This window comes from Papaver somniferum, chromosome 4, assembly GCF_003573695.1.
Source record: "Papaver somniferum cultivar HN1 chromosome 4, ASM357369v1, whole genome shotgun sequence".
In the NCBI taxonomy this organism is placed as follows: Eukaryota; Viridiplantae; Streptophyta; class Magnoliopsida; order Ranunculales; family Papaveraceae; genus Papaver; species Papaver somniferum.
In genome coordinates, this window is record NC_039361.1 from 119,926,456 (window position 1) to 119,945,635 (window position 19,180).

General features: G+C 36.0%; 1 protein-coding gene across 1 annotated transcript; it reads left to right on the plus strand.

The window, feature by feature from the left end:
* The first annotated feature begins 13,739 nt into the window (after positions 1 to 13,739).
* On the plus strand, positions 13,740 to 19,180 carry LOC113276455. The gene is made up of 2 exons (XM_026526056.1): positions 13,740 to 14,144; positions 18,234 to 19,180. The coding sequence occupies exon 2, from the start codon at positions 18,270 to 18,272 to the stop codon at positions 18,936 to 18,938; it is 669 nt and encodes a 222-aa protein (XP_026381841.1). The 5' UTR covers positions 13,740 to 14,144; positions 18,234 to 18,269; the 3' UTR covers positions 18,939 to 19,180.

Below are 19,180 nucleotides of genomic sequence, written 5' to 3' on the forward strand. Positions count from 1 at the left end.
TTCTTTCTTCTTTTATTTTTACTAGTTTACTACTTTTAGGAATTTGGTTCTTGTTGTTTTGAGGAACACTAGTTTTTGGAGTAGTTTTTATGTGTTACATTAGTTATTCCAAATATTATCATCTTGCATTAATTTTATTTTGGAAGATGACTCACAATACCTAATTTTCATGGATTATATATCTTTATTACTTATTTTGTGATATTTGTTCTTTGATATCATTCTTTGGTGATTAGAACATATATCTCATATTTTCTCATAGGTTAAGCTCTTTCGCTCTTGCAAAAGAGAAGTAAACTATTTTGATAACTGCAGTTTTTGATCTCTCCGCGATTACACTTTCGTGAATAAACTGCTACAGGATTCCGTAAGATGTTCTCTAGGGATCAACTTACTTCCGCCACAAGGGAATAAGTGGTGAACTTTAATCTCTACGTTCGTACATGGCTAGAGAAGTTATAATTCTAAAGTTGAGTCATATCGCACTAATTGTTCTTGTGTTCGTAACTGGCATAGAGAATAATTTGCGTTGATGATTTTTCTCACGAAAATCTTGTATCTTAGTGCCTCTAACATTAAGATCTGAATTTTTAACTTCTTTTTTCGTAACTGGCGAGAAGAGAGAAAAATATTTGATGCAAATTTATTTTGTTCGTAACTAGCGAATAAATTAAAGTCCAAGAAAATCCTTCTCCTGTTACTAGAGTAAGGTCGCTCATGTTGTTCTTCCGAGAATGAAATTTAATGAGGGAAGAGTTTTTTTTTGAATTTGTGCTTAACGGTAATATCTTTGTGGGGAGAGCGGATGTGGAATTATAGGAGATGCTTGCGCCTTTTGTCTCCTTGATGCAAATCGAGATTTCTTGGTTGAAAGCATTTAAACTAAAGGTTGATATGTGTTCTCTAGTCTTGAAACTCTTTTGATTAATTCATGATTATCCAGATTTTTCACCTTTGCCAATTTTGTTGAAAAAAAGGGGGAGAATTATTAAGTAGTATCATACTACATTACATATGGTTTTATGGAGCATCATGTAAGGGGGAGTGAATTATTATCTATAGGTTTTACCTATTTTTCAAAAGTAGTATGTATTGACTAAGGGGGAGAACATACCACCGTATTATTGCTTCAAAATTGTGGTGCAATTGAATTTTGAGAAATGTAACAATACCATGTTTCTATATAATAACCAATGATTAGGGTGATTATCTCATTCTACTAAAGCTCTTTTATATGAGAAAACTGAAAAAGAAAGGCAAGCTTAATTTTTCTCAGAAGTTGTTATCGCTACGGATCTTCAACAACAAAGTGATGAACGAACACATGCAAAATATTAGAAAAACTTGAAGTATACGAAAGATTCAAAATGTGTGTTGAAGAACCAAGGAAATCAAGCATAATGAATTAAGCTGAAAAGTTTATTCACTTTTGTATCCATATGTAATGAATAGTTTTGTCACTAAAATTGACAAAGGGGGAGATTGTTAGAGCATTGCTCGGTTGAACCTACAAGTTTTGCTATCTCAAGATTGTAGTCAATGTTAGATGATCAAAATTATATCTTGATTTCTAGTCTACAAAGTCAAGTCTCGGACTAGGTTAGAATTTGTAGTTGAGTATCAAAGATATCACCCTTGAAGAATGAAGATCGGTGAAGATATTTGGAGAACTTATGTATCAGGTATGTGAAGAATGAACCATAAAAGTCTGTAAACTAGCGAACGTAAGAGATTTCGCCTAATTGGTTTACTCTGCTCTCCAATATCACATTACGAGTAATATCATTAGTTGACTACAACAGTGACTAAAAAATGAAGTGGCTGCCTCAGGATCATTTTGTAATAAGAACAAACTTCACAATTATAAACCAAGGAAGTTTGCACATCAAGGAATTTTCATAACTGAAAGTATTCTCAAGATATGCAATTAGCACCAAATTCGGTTTTTCCTAATTCCAACATCCAACTGATACCGAAATCCCTCATGGATGAAAACTCAATATTGATTGGTATATAAGTACAGTTTACTAATACATCTTCCGGAGATATGTTTTACTTGCGGGAAAAATAAAACATATATAGTCGAAAATATAAATAGAAGATTCTCAAACATTTCATTTTAGGATTTTTCCTTGAGTATCAAGGAATGTCTTTGAGCAATAAGAGATAAGATTTTACACATGTTCAAATTACTCACTATGTCGACATCTTGAAATTTCCTATTTAGAAAACCCAAATTTCGAAAATCACACAAACCCTAGAGAATATGTGAAACCAAAAATTGGATTTTGCTATAGGGATCGGTCTTTCTAGAAATCCCCAATAGGGATCAGTCCTGCTATATATCCCCAAATAGGTACGGATCAATCCTGCAATAGACCCCCAATAGAAATCAATCATGCTATAGATCCCCAATAGGAATCAGACCACCAATCCTATTAATTTTTTCAACTACGAAACAAGTTTCGCAAGTCTACTTCCTTAAACTCATGTAATTAAACATAGTTTTCTACGTATAGAATCAATCCTAAGTTCAATACATAATCAAGTAACAAATGTCACAATTACAAAGTTCAAAGATAAGCACTATACTTCGTAATTCAATATATACCTAAGTTGTGATACAACTTGTATATTCTTCCTTGACACTTTGATCACAAAAGGGTGATCAAATCTGTAATACTAGAGTTCCATATATATAATTTTGCATGTTATGTTTTCAATCTAAACGGCTTGAAAGTAACATAAGTAGAATTGGAAACAAGTCAAGTCTTGTATTACCAACCTCAAGTAGAAGGATGATGTGTTTGTTGATGTCGATACGTCTTCGGATTCTCCAGGTCTTCGGAGTAATACTTGTATGTATCAACATTTATAGACCTCCACAAAGTTCATTCAAGCAATCTAATAAAGCAACCTTAAGATTTGAAACTAAAATATGACAACCAATCTTGACATACCAACGCTCTGCGAGTTCAACCAAGCAATGCTCTAACAATTATGAAGTTTGATATTTCAGTTTTTGTATTGATCAATCTCTCATTGCATATTTTATGGATCTTATTCCATTTCTTTTATATGTGTGTTTAGCAGTATCATTAAAGTATCGAATATTTATGTCTCCTGGATCAATGTGTTGCTCTTTGCTTTTCATCTTCCAAAGTTCTTCTTTATATTGTGACATTCAGTTAATTATCTATTGAATTGTTTTAGTTCCTTAGATTTTAATTTAGATGGCAAATTCCTATGGGCTCTATCCAGTTTCATTTTATTGTTGTTGATGTTTGGTATGGATGGTACCACACACCTCTCTATTCAATTTACTTAAGATGAAATTAACATGTGTTAGTCTCTTGGTTAGGAAGTGATGTAGTGCACGAGATATCCTTATGTTGGCATGAAGAAAGGGAACGCCGAGCACGCGCTCGCAACTAATATTGGTATGTTTCGAGTTATTTTTAGCTAGAGAATAAGGAGTATGTCCCGGCTTTTGGCAGGAACTTATATTCTTTTTATTAGTTTTGATATTCTAAGTATTATTTCCTTTATTTGGTTAGATTTTTTTTTATTTCCTATGGTTCTGTCGAGTTAAGTTGTAAGCCATTATAAAGGCAACGATGGTTTTAATGGCAGTTGGTGAATTAGATTATGAAAATCACTTCCAGTTGAGAAGTTTTATAAAGTGTGTTATTGTTTTCGTTTACCGGTACTAACTTCCTACACCATTTGGTATTCAAAATCTGGGTATCAATCCTTTAAACATGGTTTGTGGTAGAGGTCAGGGTGGTCCTCGCGTAGCTTTGGTTGATGAGGTGATGGAGAAAACTAGGTACGATGAACTCTCACTCGCGGTTGAGCTGCTCGCCGGTCAAGTAGCTACTTTGCTGCAACGACATGAGCGTCGTTGGCTTCCTATTGATGAATCAGACATCGAGCGAACCGATGATGATGATGCTGAAAACACATTTGCTGATCGTGAAAGGGAGAACCTGTATCATGAACGTGACTTTAGAAGGTGGAAATCTGCATTTCGTGTGGAGATTCCTGAGTTTCATGGTAGTGGATTGATGACGGAAGATTGTATCGACTGGTTTTCTACCGTGGAGAGTGATTGAGTTTAAGATGGTACCGGCTGCTCGTGTGGTTCCTCTTGTTACTACCCGCTTTCGAGGAAGGGCTGTTTTTTGGTGGCGGCAATTGAAAGCAACTCGTATACAACAAGGTAAACCAGCAATATCATTTTGGCTTAGAATTGAAAAGTGTATGCGTGCAACATTTTATCTTTTAGTTACACTCGGGAGATATATATTCGTCTTCAAAATCTTCGCCAAGATTCTCGTTCCATTGACGAATATACGAAGGAATTTTATGACTTGGTTACTAGATCGGGTATTATGGAGCCTGAAGAATAACTTGTCTATCGTTATATAGGAGGTTTGCGTCAAATTTTTCAAGATACTCTGAACTTGTTTGATTATTTCTCTGTTTATGAAGTCCATCAGCATGCTTTGCGCTTGGAAAAACAATGGACCCATCAGAATGTTACTTCGGCTGTTAGTCACCCTCCTGTGACCCCGTCACAGCATGCTTCCGCAATACAGGATGTTAGTTCATCGTCAAAGTCTTCTGCTAACTCATGTTATCGTTGTGGAGAGTCTGGTCATTTTGCGAAGGATTGTCGCAAAGCTGGCAGGCCTGGCAAGCCCTTACTAGTGGACAATGATGCAAAGGATGAATCTATCGCTGACACTAAAGAGAAAATGGATGTACCACAAGAAGTATTTTTGCCTGGAGATCAAGGTGAGTGTTTAATGGTTCTCTGACGTTCATTTTTTACTCCAAAAATGATGAGCCATGGCTGCGAAAGAATTTTTTTCAGACAACTTGTACCATTGGTGGCAAGATTTGTCGTATGATAATTGATTCGGGTAGTTGTGAGAATGTGGTGTCAGATAAAGCCGTCCGTAAGTTTAAGCTACATACTCAAAAGTACCCTCATCCGTACTCTCTACATTGGCTTAGTAAAGGTTCAGAGGTAACGGTATCTAAACGTTGTCTTGTGAAATTTTGCATTGGCTCTTTGTACCAAGATTAGGGATGGCAATGGATAGCCAAAATCCGAGATCCGTTTCCGAAAATCCGACATCCTATAGGATTTAATCCGACATATCGGATATCGGATATCGGAATCCGATAAGCTATCGGATAATACCTCTTATCGGAATCGGATTGGGGTCCTTCCGTTAGGTTAATATCCGACATCCGATAGCCTAGGGGTGTACTTGTAATTTCCTACCCCTAGGTATTATCTGTCGACTGTCGGGAGAATAACCTAATCAAAGTGTTACTCATTTTTTCTCATTCTCTAACACAGAAAACTCAGAAAGATATTCGTGAATCGTGATTTGATCGAGAGAGAGGGACTGAGTGATCGATTTGATCGTGATTTGGTCGATAATATTGATGATCAGAGACTCTCACTCAAGAAGTAAGTCATTATTCATGAATCTAATTGATTGTTTCGAAGTTAGTTTTTTTTTCCCCAAATCGATTGCGTATTTGCATGTTTGATGTTTGAATATATCTGTTTTTAATTGCTAGAATCAATCATGTATTCATGTTCTTCTTTTAGCTTTTTCATTACTGAATTCAGATGAAATTAGGGTTTTCGATTTGATTTGAATTTAGGGTTTTGAGTTGTTTGATTGATTATAAATTTTATATCAACCAACTGATACCCTTAAGCTGCTATATATTGTCTGCATCGCTATTTGTTTGTCTGCATCACTATTTGTTTGTCTGCATCACTATTTTTTTTGTCTGCATCACCATAAATCATTAGTATGACATCTCCTTGGAATGCTTTACCTCTGTTTCATTTATTAGTTTTTGAACACCCAGTTTAGTAAACATGTCGACATTCATCCATCAGATTTGGGTTGCTAAATTTCGTTCATTATTTTACTACTCAAGTAAATATCGTTCATGATTTTGCATTATGTTTGAAATAGTATGAGGCTATGTTAAGGGTATGATTAGCATAACTGAAACTCAGCATCCAGTTGAGGAATCATGTTGTGCTTCATTATACATGTAACAGGACAAATGTTTTCATGCTTCAACTTAGGATAACTTTGTCGTGAGAACGTATTCAACGTATTAAGACTCTAACTTGCTGTTGGAGCAGAAGAAAGGAATCTTGCAAGTTCTTTGTGGTTTTCTTTGAATGCAATAACGGCTAATTGGGGGACTCTTTCTTTTATATCGAAATTTTGTAAGTTCTTTAGGGTTTGTAATCTCTTACCTTTTTGTTTTGGGTCTGTGTTTTTGAGTTTCCTTTTGAATCTATTTGGGGTCTGTAAGATCCAAGTGTGTAAATAGTTTTATTTTCTAAATGACTTTGATAGTTCATTTCCATCACTATTTGTTTGTCTGCATTACTATTTGTTTGTCTGCATCACTATTTGTTTTTCTTTCTAATTAATTGTTTTGTTTAATCCTTTTTTATGTCATATGTACATTAATGAACTCATGAACTGTGTGTTTATTTCTGGGTTGTCGTTGTTCTCAGAATGTCTCAAAGTGAAAAAACATCCAATAGAGTTGGAACTCCAAGCTGCAGTCAACCAATTTCCCAACATCCAGAACAAGAAGATCAAAGTGTTGCTTCAACAATTGCTTCAACAACACCTTCTTCGAGTAATAAGAGATCATTAGCAGAAGTAACAGATGAAAATCATCCACTTGTTATTGCTTTATTGAAGAAATTGCGCACAACAAGGTCACCTTCATGGGATGAATTCACTAGGAAAATCATTGTAGAGCCTGATAAAGATAACCCGGGTAAGGAAGTGGCTGTCCTTATGGGTGAATGTCATCATTGCAAAAAGTTGGTACCTGCTTGTAGTGAACAAGGATCTACCCGCTTGGCTCAACATCTAAGAATCTATCCCCAGAAGCCTCAAAACAAGCCAGGCCAGATGAAGATTACCACTGCAGTTAAAAAAGCAGGTACTAACCAAGTTAAATTACTTAATTACAAGTATGATCCAATAGTTACTAGGAACTGCCTTGCTAAAATGATTGCTAAACATGATTACCCACTTAACATGGTTGAGCATTTATATTTTAGAGATTTTGTTAAGTCTTTGAACCCTGCTGCGAGAATGCCATGTAGGAATACAAGTAAAGCTGATGTGTTGAGGTGTTACGCTGAAATGAAAGGTGAATTGCAATTACAGTTAGAGAATTTGACTTCCAAATGTAGTCTCACAACTGATATGTGGACTGCCAAACACACTAAAGATGGTTATTTTTGTGTCACATGCCATTTTATTGATGAGTGGAATTTGATTGCCAAAACCTTAGCTTACATTGTAGTGCCATCCCCGCATACAGGAGATGTTCTCTCAGATTTTATCAAAACTTGCACATTGGAATGGAACATTGATAGGAAGTTTTTTGCTTTGACTGCTGATAATGCTCCATCTAATGGTGTTATGATGAGAAATCTTATTAACTGGCTAGATGGTAAGAATTGTTTGTTGCTTCATGGAAAATTGTTTCACATGAGGTGCAGTAACCATATACTGCATTTGATTGTATTGTATGGCATGAAAGTAGCTGCTGTGTTTATAGAGGGTATTAGAGATTGTGTTAAGTATGTAAAGTCTTCACAAGCTAGGAAAGAGAAGTTTGAAACATCATTGACACAATGTAGATTGTCTGGAGAAGTTAGTTTAGATGTGGACACAAGGTGGAACTCCACTTTTACGATGCTTAAGAATGCAATTAAACTGCGAGAAGGTTTTCATAGACTTAGTGAGTTCGATTCTGACTTCGATATTCTGCCATCAAGTGAGCAGTGGGACCAAGGAATAGAAATTTGTAATTGTTTAGAGGCTTTTAATAATATTTCAACTGAGTTTGCAGGGATTAAGTATCCAACTGCGAATCTTTATTACAATGGGGTATACAAAATTAACCAAAGCATCACAAGTTGGGAAGATAGTACTTTTGAGTATGTCAGAGAAATGGGGTTGAAAATGAGAGAAAAGTTTAATGCATACTGGAGTGAAAGTAACTTGATTATGAGCATTGGAGTGGTTTTAGATCCAAGATATAAGGCAAAATGGGTTAGGTTCACATATAAGATAATTTTTGGGGATAATGAACGTGCATCAGTTGAGTATGAGAAGTTCAGAATAGACTTGACCAAAATTTTCAAGGCATATGAATCTCAAAACAACACTTCAGCTCCTGCTTTCTTTAGCAACTCTGTCTCTCGCATGGATGTAAGAGGCCCAGGTACAACTAACCCAGATTATGCTACTTTTCTGTTGGAAAATGATGAATATGATGTTCAAAAATCTGAGTTAGAGACGTACTTAGAAGAACCAATTCTTCCAACTGTGTCACCCCAAGATGAATACAATTTTGATATATTGAGTTGGTGGAAGCTAAGTGCCGCTAAGTACCCAATTCTATCAAAGATAGCAAGGGATGTGTTGGCTGTTCCGGTGACCAGTGTAGCATCAGAGTCCATGCTCAGCGATGGTGGAAGGGTTCTAACAACACACAGAGCTTCATTAAGTCCAGAATTAGTCCAAGCACTTCTATGCTTAAGTGATTGGCTTCCAGGCTCCTTTGATGCAGATAAATCTTCTTTTCCTTTGCTTAGTTCTTTTCCTTTGCTTTTCTGTGATGCATCATGTACCATTAGCTGATCGAACAACAATTGAATCTTTCATTTTCTGCAACAACCAAGGAAAGTATAACCATGAGCATGACCATGAGTACTGAGTAGCATGAGTATGGACAAACATGTATAAACCCTGTTGCTAGTATAACTCCACCTGCAAATGCGCTTTTATCATATTGTTTCGTTTGTTTCGTTTTGTTTCGTTTAAACCCTGTTGCTAGTATAAACCATGTTTTCTTCTCTTTTGTTTCGTTTGTGAATGCAGATATGGAAGTCATCGACTGAAGTTGATGCAATGATGCAACATATAACCAGGCATCCAAGGAAAATCATCACTAGCAAGTTGTTTGACATTATTGTTAAGTCTATGTACAAGAAGACATGGTTTTTTTCTCTTTCGCTGTTGTGTACTTTAGTTTGCAGACTGTTTGGTTGGGTGTTTGTAGTTTTTTTCTTCATGTGTGATGTGACTGAGACACTGGAGTAGTGTTTGTGTGGGTTTTTCTGTCTTTCAGTTAAGCTAAACACTTGAAAATTCTGTTAAATTTCAGATTTTGCTTCTGTCCAACAAAACCGGATATTAACGGATAAAAATCCGATATCCGATAGGTTAACCTTAACCTTATCGAATTGGATTTTTGATATCCGTCGGATGTTATCGGATATCCGATAACCCTTAACCTTAACCTTATCGGTATGGCCAATATCCGGCGGATATTTATCCATTGCCAGCCCTAACCAAGATAGTGTTTGGTGTGATGTTGTCATAATGGATGCTTCTCATCTACTGCTGGGAAGACCATGGAAGTATGATAGAGAAGTGGAGCATGGTGGTAAGAAGAATTCTTATTCATTTACATTTGATTCCACACGCATTACACTGGTCCCAACAAAAGAGCCGTTTCGGCAACTTCCTCTACTGTTGATTCCAATATGCTGTTGAGATGTAATTATGAGACAAAGATTTTGAATATTGGTTCACATAATAAGCATATGGATCAAAGTTTGTTCCCAGTTGTTCGTGGCTTGCAACCAATGCATACTACTGACAGAAGTTTGATTCGGAAGCCCAAGAAGTTCGCAATATTACTGCCCAAAACTTGGTTACTTCTCTCACCGAGTATATGACAACTGCGGAAAATCCCCAAGGTTCCAATGCTGCTGCCCATAAATTAAATAACGCTTTCCACATGTACAAGTCAAATCAGTTCGTCACCATCGCCAACTCAAATTTGTTGTCGGTGATTTTGTTTCGGTAGTACTTACTAATGAAAATTTTCGCATGGTTGGCCCATTGGAAGTCATTGAAAAACTCAGTCCCAATGCTTATCATTTAAATCTTCTAAGTCATATTCATTCTGCGGACGTCTTCACTGTCAATCACCTTATTCCTTACATTGGTGATTCATCTGACGACGACCCGCCTAATTTGAGAGCGACTCCTTCCAGGGGAGAATGATATAGTACACGAGATAGCTTATGTTGGCATGAAGAAAGGGAACGCCGAGCACGCGCTCGCAACTAATATTGATAGTTCAGTCCAAGTTGGTATGTTTCGAGTTATTTTTAGCTAGAAAATAAGGAGTATGTCCCGACTTTTGGCAGGAACTTATATTCTTTTTATTAGTTTAGATATTCTAAGTATTATTTCCTTTATTTGGTTAGATTCGGTTCTGTCGAGTTAAGTTGTAAGCCTTTATAAAGGCAACGATGGTTTTAATGGCAGTTGGTGAATTAGAGGTTATGAAAATCACTTCTAGTTGAGAAGTTTTATAAAGTGTGTTGTTATTTTCATTTACGGGTACTAACTTCCTACACCGGGCAGAAAGCTAACGAACCCGGATAGTTGTTCCATGAAGCTTGTATAATTTGCATTGAGGATGGTCCATCCAAGGTCCAAAATGCTTGGAGGTTTGGCAACATCCTTCTATTTCTATTTGGTATGATTGCTTAGGCCGACGCGAACATGGTCAGAACATAAAGGTGGAAGATGTGAAATACATGAGGGAAATGTGTTTAGCCATTCACTATTTATGCCTTATCAAGCCTCTGTTCTGCAAAATCATTATCAAATCTTCTATTATTTGAGGTGAGTAGAATTTCTGTGGATCCTAAATCATGTAGATCTATGTTGTTTCCCATATCTAGAAACATATCGGCTTCCGTCTGATTAGAAATTTAGATGTGAGTTGTTTTCTTATTTAGGACTATGTTATAGTAACCAATTACAATCTTAGGTTCATTCACGTTATTGGTCATAACGCCGCTAACCATTTTTTGAATTATGTGTTATTAGAGTCTACTTTGCTTATGGTTGTCAAAACTTAAATCATATCACGTGCAAATGTCTCATGATCACTTGAATGATTTTTCTTCTACTGCTAGTACTTCAATTATGCATGGCCTCCTCAAGTACGTGGAAATGACAATAGCAGATGTGTAGCCCATAAAGCAGATAACATAAAGAAATGAATCATCAAAATCCCATTTTTATTTTATGTTTTGGAATCTCATAAACCACAAACATTTTAGCAATGACACAGCTAAGTCAGTGGGACATTCATTTTGACTAGCACTGCACACCTAACCTAGTACACATTTTATAGTACAAAACATTTCGTTTCGAGGGTATAAAGTATGAACTTGTGATTCGGTTTACAGGTATAGATTTTTTTGGGATGTTATAGCTAGAGAGAGGCCTAGGGCATTGCATCGGACATGCAGCGAGCCCTATAAAAAGGAAATAAACCTAATCCATGCTTTTTTGTCATGGTTGTAAATGCTTTCATTACTTGACATCACAATTGTCCCATATTCGCCTTTCACCTTCAATTAAATATACGGATTAGAAACTTAATGATCTTGACGTTTATACACGAAAAAGCGTAACTTTTAGCAAGTGTGGTGTGGGAGCCAAATTTTAGAAGACAAGAAAAGAATATATGATTTGGCTGAATCTATAAGTGGGTTTCTTATTTGGCCGGAAGCTTTTGAATAATACGATGGATTATGTTGTCTTTTGTCACCTTTCTTCTTCTCTTTCGATGAAAAGTAAAAAAAGAAAAGACATTTCAGCAACCATTTTAATTTGACGACTTTCAATAATCATGCCTGGTTGTGCTGCTATGCGAGTCGGCTATCCCACATTTATATTTGGATCATTCAATCGGTGCATGGCCTATTGGCCTGTACACTCAACATCACTTTTGATGGTGTTAACCAACTTGATCCAGCGCGCAATAGAGAGCCTGGCTGTCGATATTTCAAACATTGCAAAGATCGCTGATTAGAATGGTAAGTGCATAAAAGCAACACTCTAAGATGACTCTTGATCACTCCCAATACATGCAAGATAAAAGACAGTTCGTCAAAGATTAGAAGTTTCCTTGCCGTATCAACAGACAATCCCCTAGGTTGGTGTATTTATCTTTGAGTGCCAAAATCAAACTTATAAGTACGAAGTGTAAAGAAAAAGAAACCTGGAAGGTTCGAGGTAATTTAAAGGTGAGTTAACAACTATCCCGGATGCTATGAATGTTCATAATAGCCTCCCGCTATTACACTGCCCCCCTAAACCTCTATTGTTTTTGTGGAAACAGGCGACTGCTGACTACTGCTGTAACAGCATCCACGGTGGCTGTAAATTCGGCAATAGTCGAGAAGTTTTGCCGTTTGAACCTGCCGAAGATGGCAATCGTCTTTTATAGTGATACGCAGGCATACACCCATTTAAGTTTTGGTAGGAGCTCATCATACACATTGCTAAGTCCCGTATGAACACGAACTCGATCTAAGATTTCGTATGGATCATTTTGAAATACCACACTTCCTTTTTAATCTGGTACAACTTCTATAATTGAGTCTTGTAAATTCAATTATAAAATCCCATCTCTATTTCTACAAAAATGATAATAACATTTTTACGGGAAAAAAAAACAAAAACAAAAGTACATTAGCTCGTTCAGGACCGCGGCCGGCTGCATGTAGCTAAGGTCCATATTGATTATTTTCTTTTTCCAGCCATATGTCTGTTACATGTTAAAGTTTGTAGCATGGTCTTGACTCATTGCAGCGGTAGCTCGATCCAAGGCACCAACGATCCGTGGCTCCATGCCATTTAAGTCTTTTCCGGTGCTTCTAATATTAACGTACAAAACTCGATTTTATAGTTGCAATTTGCAGAGTAACATCTTTGGTAAACGGAAAACGAGTCATTTGTCCAAATATTTTTAAAACATGGTTCTAATGGGCGAGTAAAAATTATTATGAATGAAATAGATAAAAAAAATAAAATAGTAAAGATGAAACTGGATTCATCTTGGCTTAAACTTAAAAAATAGCGAGGATGAAACTGGATGCATCCTGATATAAATTAAAAATAAGAAAAACTATTTAAAAATGGGTAGGATGAAATTGTTTACATCCTCGTTATTTTAACATTTTTGTCCATTTAAACGGTATCAAAACCTTGATATCTTTTTTATCCATAAATTGTTCATTTTGATATTTTTAACCAATTTTGTGTTTGGTAAAACCAAAAGGAAGGTACATTTCTTACAAGTTACTCGCTACAAGTTACAAGTTAATTCAACTCTGATGGAAAAAAAAATACTAAAAAAACAACTCTGATCAGGTGATATTGTCAAGAACTGTAAGTAAACGTTGATGTAAAGCATGAAGGCCACATGTCAAAAATCAAAGACCAAACTGAAAGTAAGAAAAGCGAATACCATGAAGTAATGTAGACTAGAGTGAGACAGTTCCCAATATTCGCTGCCATCGGGAAACATAAACATTTCACCAGCACACATTTCCCCATTTTCTTCAAGAGATTACCAAGTCCTACAGTATCTTTTCTCTTTTTGAACAGTGCGGATTGTACTCCAGAAAGTTAGGGTTAAGTAACTTTCACTTCCTCATCCTCTTCGTCTTAATCTCATACATAAAAAGGGGCCATAACCCTAGAACACTCCATCTGTACTTATAACCTAGTTCACGTGTCAAAGTATGGGTATTAGAACCATATGAATTAAACAAACTCCTGAAGTACATAATCAAGATACTCTTCTCTGATTTTTTTTCTTATTAAAATTCATTTATAATATTCAGTGTCGTAAATACTCCCCAACAGCTCAACCTCAAACCATTTATTTATTTAAACGCCCAAAATTGAAAATTACATAAAACGAACTATACTCTCTGTTACAACTCATTCTCAAGAACCTCTCTTAATCCTTGATCATCATCACAACCATCATCGTCCTCATCGTTGCCGTATTCTTCGATATCTCGATGATAATCGAACTGAAAAATCTCTGTTTTCGATGAGAAATTTCTGAATCTCATGTAGTTTATTTGCTTAGATCATCACCGGCAATGAAGAGGTGCTAGCATGCTCAACATCATCATTATCTTTGATTCTGGAAGAATACTTTAATTTGAGGTATTTAAATACGAATTGATTAAACTTTCTTTTCCTGTTCTTTGTTTTCTCATTTGAAACGCTCTGTTTTCTGTTTTAGTTGAAATGAGTAGTTCAGACTTCAGATACCGTTAGATTTGCATCAAACTGTGGTTGAGTTTTTAGATTGTGCAGTTTATGTCTTTAGCTGCATTTAATGATAAACACTAATAGTAGTTAGTTCTGAGTATCTGATCATTCACACGAACTATACATTCAAACAATGATATTAAATAATAATCATACAGAGCATTAGGGGCATTTATGTCATTTGAGTAGAAAACCAGCATCTCTGAAGAAATCTGAAAAATGCGTTCACAGTGTATTCTCTGGATACGACCCACACCAGAAATTGGCATATCCGATTTGATTTTGCTTCGTGCTCTCCAAACTGAACTAATTCAGATTCAGTAACTCATATGCAAATATTGTGGCAGCCTCATTTGATATATTTATCGCCAGATGGTTGGAACTTGAGATTTTTGGTGGTTTCATGTGGGTACTGAAAATCATTCCTAGGCTTCTAGTGGTCTTATTTGTGGTACTAAGAGCATCCACAGTGGGCGAGTATAACCAAATTTATGGGATGAGATCCTAACACAGTGGGACGGAGTAAAGATCAAATTTGGACCAAAGATCAAATTCCAGACCAAATATGGTCGCGACCAAATCCCAAATTCTGATATAGTCGGGCGTAAATTTAAAGTACGTTTGATGCTGGGCGTAACATAAATTTACGCTTGTTAACGGGCGGAGATTTAAATTACGCCCGATGAAAATTGAAATTAAATAAAAAAGAAAAAGAATGGGCGGACTTATAAAGTCCGCCTGATGGAGTTTTACAAAAAACGGGCGGACTTTTAAAGTCCGCCTGATGGAATATAAATGGGGCGGACTTTTAAAGTCCGCCTAATGAAAAAAAAAAAGGGGCGGACTTTTAAAGTCCGCCTGACGAAATTTTAATCCTGTACCGTTGCGTCACAACACGGACTAAACCCAAAATTTGGTCTTTTTTTTGATCTTTGATCTTTGGTTTTGATCGCACCACTGCAGTTGCCCTAACGGAGTCCAAATACCTTTTGGCATTTTTTTTAATCTTTAGTGAGTGAAAGAGGATCGTGGGAGTTTCTTTAGATCACTTTATGGTACATGCATATAACATGACGTCGAACCAGTTAAAATCCCATAACATGACGGAGGAAAGTAGACAAAGCTAACAAAAAGCTTCGACGAAACAGAATTCTAAAATGCTTTGCAACTCAATTTGAGAGCGTCGATGTTTGAAGTTGAACCTAATTGACAACCTAGTAATTGGTGGTGGTTGTTCATCGTCTTCTAAAAGAACATATTTAACATAAAAATACCCCCTTAAACATTAGCCCTTTTCTTTTGTTGTTAAACACTGCCTCTATACAAGTCTCAAAAGATAGATTTGACTACAAGATACGTATAGCATTATTAGTATTAAAGTGACTTCATAGAACAAAAAAAGTCTTCTCATCTGAGACTCAAAGAAAATGTTCCAGTCTTACGTCGTAGATCCAACTATTTCAGGCTTTCTTCTCCAATACAAATTAATCTTGTGATTTTCTAGTTTCGACTTTTAAACAAAATTTCGACAGCTAGATCTGATGAAAGTGTTTGCTAACTACTCATGACATGCTAGACTTGGGTTAAGGCTCAATAGAAATTTTGTTTCAGTAATTCTTATGTGGAAGCATTTTGAGTAGGAACTTTGAGAAGTCTTATCTTTTTCCAAATATGATTTGTGTTTGATTTTAGTTAGTAGTCACAACATGGAACTTTATAAGTTCACATATAAAGGAGTTTGATTAACATTCTTAAAAATGAATAAATGCCGCCAAGTTTAAAAGAAAAGTTAAAATCCAAAGAAAACTATGAGCCCAAATAGCTAATTTCACTATTTAGGAACGAATCCATGTTATCAGCTTAACCAGTTACGTTAATGGTTTGGGAATAAATACAAGCACATAAACATAAAGTCACAGGACAAGGTATAATTTTAATTTAGACTTAAAGCAAGAGAACTAACAACTAATTGGTCTAATTGATAGTGGCCTCTCAAAACTAAAATATATCGGAAAAATCATGAATAGACATTGACATGGCCCTAATCATGTGATCGAGTTCGTGCACCAGCTAACTAGCTAGCTTGCACTGGCCCAATATGAAGTGATCGATACCTAAGGTGATGAATTTAGAAATACCATCACAATATGTCTTATATAACAATATTGCCTTATTATTCGATGCAAAATCTGAGATAAGAAAAGTGCTAATAATTGAACTCCAATCATGTCTGTCTAAGGTGTAACCACAAGCGAGATGATATTCATTAGGGTGGGGCATACTGGTCTACTACATCCCACATGCGAAAGATTTTAAACTAGCTCTTAGTGGCATCAGTAGGCATGGTGCCGGACAATGACCATCAATAGGCATGTAGAAGTGTCCGGATGGACAATTAGGACATACGCAATGTGGTTCATCGATTAATAATGAGTTAGAAACTTAGAATAGTAACAATTAGCTCAGAACTCAAAACCAAAGCAAACGCTAGATAGTACAGATCAAGTAATTAGGTCTGTGTTCCTAAGGCTCTCAGTCTCCGTCTGATCCAAATTAAAGGTCATGTATAGGAATGAAAAAGATTCATAACACATGAAAGATGACATTAATATCTGACTTTTCCTGAACCAATTATAAGATGAGGATTCAAATAGTTAATAGCAGTGACTAGTGGGTAGTACCAATGTAGTCGGTATCGGCCGTATCGGCCGATATATCGGGGATATTTCGGATACCGGCCCAGAACGATACGATAAGAAGGATATCGGGGATACGATATTCGCCCGATAATATCGGCCGTATCGGTCGAATATCGGCCGTTTCGGTCAAATATCGGCCGTATCGGTCGATACGAAATTTTCCTACATTTCCCGATATGAGACGGTATTGGTCGTTTTCTATAAAGTTTAAGGGTAATTTTGGCGAAGAAAGTCTTCCAGGTGGTAGTAGAGGTGCATGTAGCTCTCGAAGCAAGTTACTAAAGTTACTCTTTTGTTTTTTTTTGATAAAATTGATGTTATCTATTATATCTTATCCGAAAATGTGTGGAGAAAATGTTTAATATAAAATTATAGTCTCTAAATCTAGAACCGATATTATACCGATATTTCAACGATAATATCCCCGATATAAATTCGTACCAGTGTATCGGTCCCGGCCGAGATAAACCGATATCCGATATTAACTACATTGGGTAGTACTGGTGATCAGATGAACAAAGGGTTCTTTGTTACTGAGATAAGCCAAGTTTGGTAGGGACATGAAGGACAAAGTTATATCACTCCTCTTTGTTTAAGGGCACAATATAAATAGGACCTGTTTTCATGAACAAGTGGTCTAGGGTTTGTTGCCTTAACCATGTTAGTTCTCTGATAAAGAGGTTGGTGGCTAGTCTAACTCATTAAACACTGTAGTCTGTACCAGCAGCATAGATGCCCTATTTAATGACATTTCCTCTTTAAAGTGAAAATACACAACAACATCACTAGATTACTCGCATAACATTTTCATCATAATAATCATATATACAAGTAGTCACTAGATTACTCACATAACATTTTAAAATTACTCTGAGTGAAATTCAAGAGTAATGTTAAAACTTCTTTTGATGTCTTCTTCTTGTCAATTACCAAGTGAGGTATAATTTTTTATACAACTCCTCAGGAGCTGTTTCTTCAAGATTTCCCCAAACAATGAAATTTCATATGCATATATACACGACTCCCTTACTTATTTTCACATGTCATAGGTGGGGTCAAATCTTATTGACATGTGTCGCAACAGGAATGTATGTCTGCCCATGACAATTTTATCATTTGTTTTTTTATTACTTCGGCAATCTAGCCATCAAGGTCGATGGGGTTTTGATGATAAACTCCGTTGACAGAGCATATTTTCTCATGTTGGTAATTTGTATGATTCATGAGAAGAGCACTATAAAATTTTTCCTAAGTGTTCATTTTCTGTGTGTGACTCTTGCAGGAATTTATTATTTAACAGTACAAATCCACAGATCAAATGGTAGAAAATCCATCTCAAGTACCAAGTTCCAATCAGTTGGTAGATCAAGCCACGGAAAAAACTAGATCAACAACATCATCAAAGAGAAGAAGACATCCTCATGATGATCATGCAGATGGTAATGCTGAAGTCATTGAATGCTCAGATGACCATTGTTCATCATGCACAGCAAATGCAGTAGCTGATTGCATAGCTGTTTGTTGTTGTCCATGTGCCATTGTAAACATGTTTATTCTAGCCTTCGTGAAAGTACCTTGGATGATGGGAAGAAAATGTTACAGATTTGTGAAAAAAAAAGGGAAAATGTTGGGAAAAAGTGATGATATTAATGGAACAAGTGATGAATCAAAGGTTAGTAGTAATAGTAGTAGTACCAGTAGTCGTGGAGGTAGTGGCTTTAGTAGAAGAGAGTATAAGGATGTAGTGATAGAAAGAGAAAGGAGTAACACGAGAAGGGAAAGAGTAATGCTAGTAGATGATGAAAAACTGGTGGAGTTTTCAAGTGGGTTATTTGTAAATGGTAATGGTGATGATGGTCAACAACAAAACTTTTGCGCAAGGTTTGAAGCTGAAAAGGTATGGTTAGAGTTGTATCAGTTAGGTCATTTGGGATTTGGAAGAGTTTCCTTCACTGGAATAAGTACACATCAAGGGAAAGCAAATTAGGTACAAATAGAAGAATTTTAAAGGCTTACATTCTTTTTTGTTCTTCTTTTTTGTTTTGACAAAATCATGTCTTGTCAAAATAAGTTTTAACAGAACTAGAATTTCTTGTACACTAATTATATACTAATTAATCATATAAGGAGGGAGAAAAATCCTTGATTAATTAAGTAATTACCTTGTTTTTTCTTCTAAATTGATATATCTTAGTATAGACTATTAACTTCGTACCTTCTAAATGTATT

What these genes read in the sequence shown, in the direction of transcription:
- LOC113276455 (XM_026526056.1), top strand. Translation starts at nt 18,270, where the DNA reads ATGGTAGAAAATCCATCTCAAGTACCAAGTTCCAATCAGTTGGTAGAT.